The sequence below is a fragment of the Acanthisitta chloris genome, unplaced genomic scaffold, assembly GCF_000695815.1.
Source record: "Acanthisitta chloris isolate BGI_N310 unplaced genomic scaffold, ASM69581v1 scaffold21503, whole genome shotgun sequence".
NCBI lineage: Eukaryota > Metazoa > Chordata > Aves > Passeriformes > Acanthisittidae > Acanthisitta > Acanthisitta chloris.
This window is the reverse complement of record NW_008663539.1, coordinates 7,852-11,420: the sequence shown is the minus strand read 5'-3', so window position 1 is coordinate 11,420 and position 3,569 is coordinate 7,852. Positions and strand designations below refer to the sequence as shown.

Here is a 3,569-nt window from a genome sequence, read left to right as displayed (position 1 = left end):
AGGCTCTTGCGCTGCCACTGCTGCCGCTTCCCCTCCCAGTCACTGCTGACGCCAAACCACTGCGCTGTGCCCCTGGACACACGGTGGGCACACTTGTCACCCAGTTGGTCACCCCACTGCAGTCCCACCCTCCCACCTGGGCATCCCCTCCAGCAGGTGATTTGGGTTGGGGTGTCTCAGCCCAGCCTGCAGCCAGGCAGATTTGACCTGGCTATGGGTCGAAGGGAAGTGGGGGAAAGCAGGGAAGGGAGGGAAAGAATTCTTGCACTCCCATCTGAGATGTGACTCCATTCCCATCCCACGTCTTCTCCCCAACACCCCGACAGGGACTGAGACATCCCTCTGGTGACCCAGGCCGAGCCCACCCTGCCCTCACTTGCGGATGCTCTGCGACAGGGAAGTCTGCCGGCGGAATCCGGGCTGGCGCTCCAAGCGAGGCTCCTGCAGGCTCTTGCTCTTTTGGTAGATGGGGACCTTGGAGGGCTGGAAGGAAGAGCAGGGCGTTAGGGACAGGATGGCATGGGGCATCTCTCAGGGATGGCAACCCCTCAAGCCCAGCAGCTCCACCACTCACCTCCTTGCGAGCACCATCGTCCTCCGCCTCCCGCGGGGGTATGACGATGGAGAGGTTGGGAGGCTTCTTGCTCTGCAGGCGGCTGCTGCTGGAGCGGCTGCCCCCGTTCTTGTCGCTGGCTGACATCTCGGCTTGGTGGTGGTTGGCAGGCTGGGAGGGTGCAGGGAGTCAGTGAGAGGAGAAGAAATATCCCCCCAGGAGCTCATCTGTGGGGAAAGGCTGGGTCCCAGTGGGAGATGGGGTCTCACCAGTGGGATGCCACCAGACTCAGCCCCCTGTGCTGGTGAGACCTTGCCACCACAAGCCCAGAGCACCTCCAAGGACCCCCACTACCACCCCTTCACCTGCTGGAAGCAGGGCAAGGAATTGCAGGAGTGCAGGTCAGAGCACCCTCATCCTCCTGGCACGTGCCTGTGGGACACTCAGGTTTCACACCCTGCCAGGATGAGCCTGACTGACTCAGCATGTGTGTGGGAGACATGGAGGATCTCTGCAAGCCCTGGTGAGGCCCATGGCACACAGCTGCTGCTCTCACACACAGGGGCACCAGTCACCCCCACCCCAGTCTGGCAGAGTGAGGGAGACAAGCGATGATCGCAGACATTCCGGGTGTTCTGCAAAGATCTCCCCTTGCTTGGATAAGGTGGGAAGGGAGGGAGCATAACCATGCAGGGGACACACAAAGCCTGAAAACATCTGATTCATATCCTCACATGCACCACAGTTCCCACATGGACCCACCATGTGTTGGGGTGCCCCAAGGGAGAGGAGAAGCAGGATACTCCTGTCTGGCACGTGCACACACACACCAGGCTGAGAGACTGAATCCTTCCTGACACCACGTGCAAGGAGCAGGAAGCTTAACAGCCAAGAGATGGTTAATTCCTCAATCAATCCCCTCCCAAGGGTCTCTGCAGCCAGTTCTAGCAGGCAGGACTTTGCAGGAGAAGTAATTCCATCCGAATGCAAGAGAATGAGTCTCAGATCCTATTAGGGACTATGAGGGCAATCAAAGGGAAGCACAGCCCCCTCTGACCTCTTCCCAACTGTCTCATTCACATGCCAGTGCCCAGGGGACTCACACAGGTCTCATGAGCATCCTTTGTACCCCCTGGACAGCCATGGCCATTTGGATGGTGTCACCTGCTGTGCTGCTGGCTGCGAAATGCCAGCTCATCCACAGGCTCCTCTCCCTGCCCAGGATCCTAATAACCAGCCTCCTATGGTTCTCCTCTCCTTAGGCAATGCCATTTGTGCAACCAGCAGAGTAACTGGGACCCCACCAGCCCCCTCTGCAATAAGGCCCTGTTGGCAGCCCATTCCCAGGGCAAGAATCAGGCACAAGAGCACTTCTGCAGCTTCCCCAGCACTGGAGTGCTGAACATGACGCTCCCCTTAGACCCCACCACAAGCAATGTGTGGGGTGCCCATGGGATCAGTTCCATGGGGATGTGAGAGTCCAGAATCAGCTCCCCAGGTACAGGAGAGCCTGGAGCTGGCAGCACTAGTGGGCATGGCTGCCCTCCATCGGCTCCTGGACCTGCTGCTCCTGCATTAAAAGAGGTGCTCAGGTCCCCCTCCAGTACCAAAGCTGGAAGCAACCAGCTCCCAAATTTCCCCTGGAGGTTCAGCCAGTGCTGGTCCCCACCAGGGTCTCTTTACCTCATAAGAGTGGCAGGGATCCTGTGCAGTGTGTCTCGATGGCAAACACCCACGGCAGCCTTCCTCCTCCTCCGTCCTTCACGCTCGGGAGCTCTGGGGCACGGTGGAATTCCTCCTGCCTCGCCTGTGGGGAGAGAGGCTGCACTGAAAAGCCACGCATGGAAAAGCAGGAAAGGACTGCAGGAGGATCCTGGGAGAGGGAGAGCCGAGTTCGTTGCTCCCTGGACCATGGGGACAAGGCTGCAGGTGGCTGGACACCAGGGACATGGATCAGCAGCTGGCACAGAGCAACAGGAGGAGGAAAAATCCCCATTTACAGCGACACACCTCACTCTGTGGCAGAGAATGACATGGGACAGGCAGGGAGCTTTCCCCTGCTGCTGCCACACAAAGCTCTTGGGAAGTGAGACACCCAGGAAAAGTGGGCATGGAGCGCAAGTGCCTCACCGGGTATTTCATAGCTGCTAAACTGGGAGAACGCCAGTCCCAGCAAGCAAAATTTTCCGTCCCACTGGCGAGCTGGAGACACTGTTTGTTTTCCTCTCAGGGTAGCCAGCAATGAGCCTGAGATGCCAGCTGCTCTGGAGAGCTGGGAATGGGAATATGCTGGGGTCAGACACTCTCATCCTCCTTCCAGCTCTGGGAAACGGCTCTCAGTGCTGGGAACCAGCAGAGCCAGAAGCACAGAACTTGAAGCCAAACCCATATAGCCTCACTCTTACACCCCTTACCCCAAAACCCCACCCTCAATCGCTCCCAACACACCCCAGGCAGTCCTTGGCACAGATCTCCGTGCTGCCCAGCACAGCAGGTTTGCAGCATGGAGTTTAAAATCCTGGTCCCTCTCTGCACCAGCTCCGAAGGGACAGCCCCAGCCCCCCCGGGGGAGCTGGCACAGCCCGCGGGCACCTGCTGCCCCGTCACGAGGCTCCGCAGCTCTCTGCACTAGCGCAACGTTTGGCATCGAGCGATGGGGGGAGGAGGGCAGTGCCCCCCGAGGGCTCCAGTCCCCTTTGCCACGTGGGCTGGGAGCAGTGGCTATCCCCTGGGCGCAGAGGCTGAGTCACAAGCCGGCTCAGTCCGTGCCAGGCGGAGAAATCCCCTGTGGAAGGTGCTGGGAAGGTGTTTTCCAGCTCACCACGTGTTTGGTGCTGGCACCCAACCCCTCCAGAGCTGATGTTCTCAGACTGGCTGGCACCTCCATCCACAGCCAGCCTGCCACGAGCTTGGCCCTCTGGGTCCTCTATGGTCCTGAGTCCCTGTTGCTCTCTCAGCCCTGGGACAGAGTGCTATGCCTTCAGGAGCACAGCTCCCTGCCCGGCAGCCCCACTGC

At 59.5% G+C, this 3,569-nt stretch overlaps 1 protein-coding gene across 1 annotated transcript in view; it reads right to left on the bottom strand.

Annotated features, from left to right (window-relative positions):
* The window catches only part of RHBDF2 (rhomboid 5 homolog 2 (Drosophila)), a 7,127-nt gene extending 6,427 nt beyond the window's left edge, over positions 1-700 (bottom strand). Inside the window, 3 exon segments of the mRNA XM_009071031.1 lie at positions 1-72; positions 377-483; positions 575-700. The exon segment at positions 1-72 is cut by the window's left edge and continues 1 nt beyond it. Coding sequence (XP_009069279.1) covers positions 1-72; positions 377-483; positions 575-700 — 305 coding nt within the window.
* Positions 701-3,569: the final 2,869 nt, after the last annotated feature.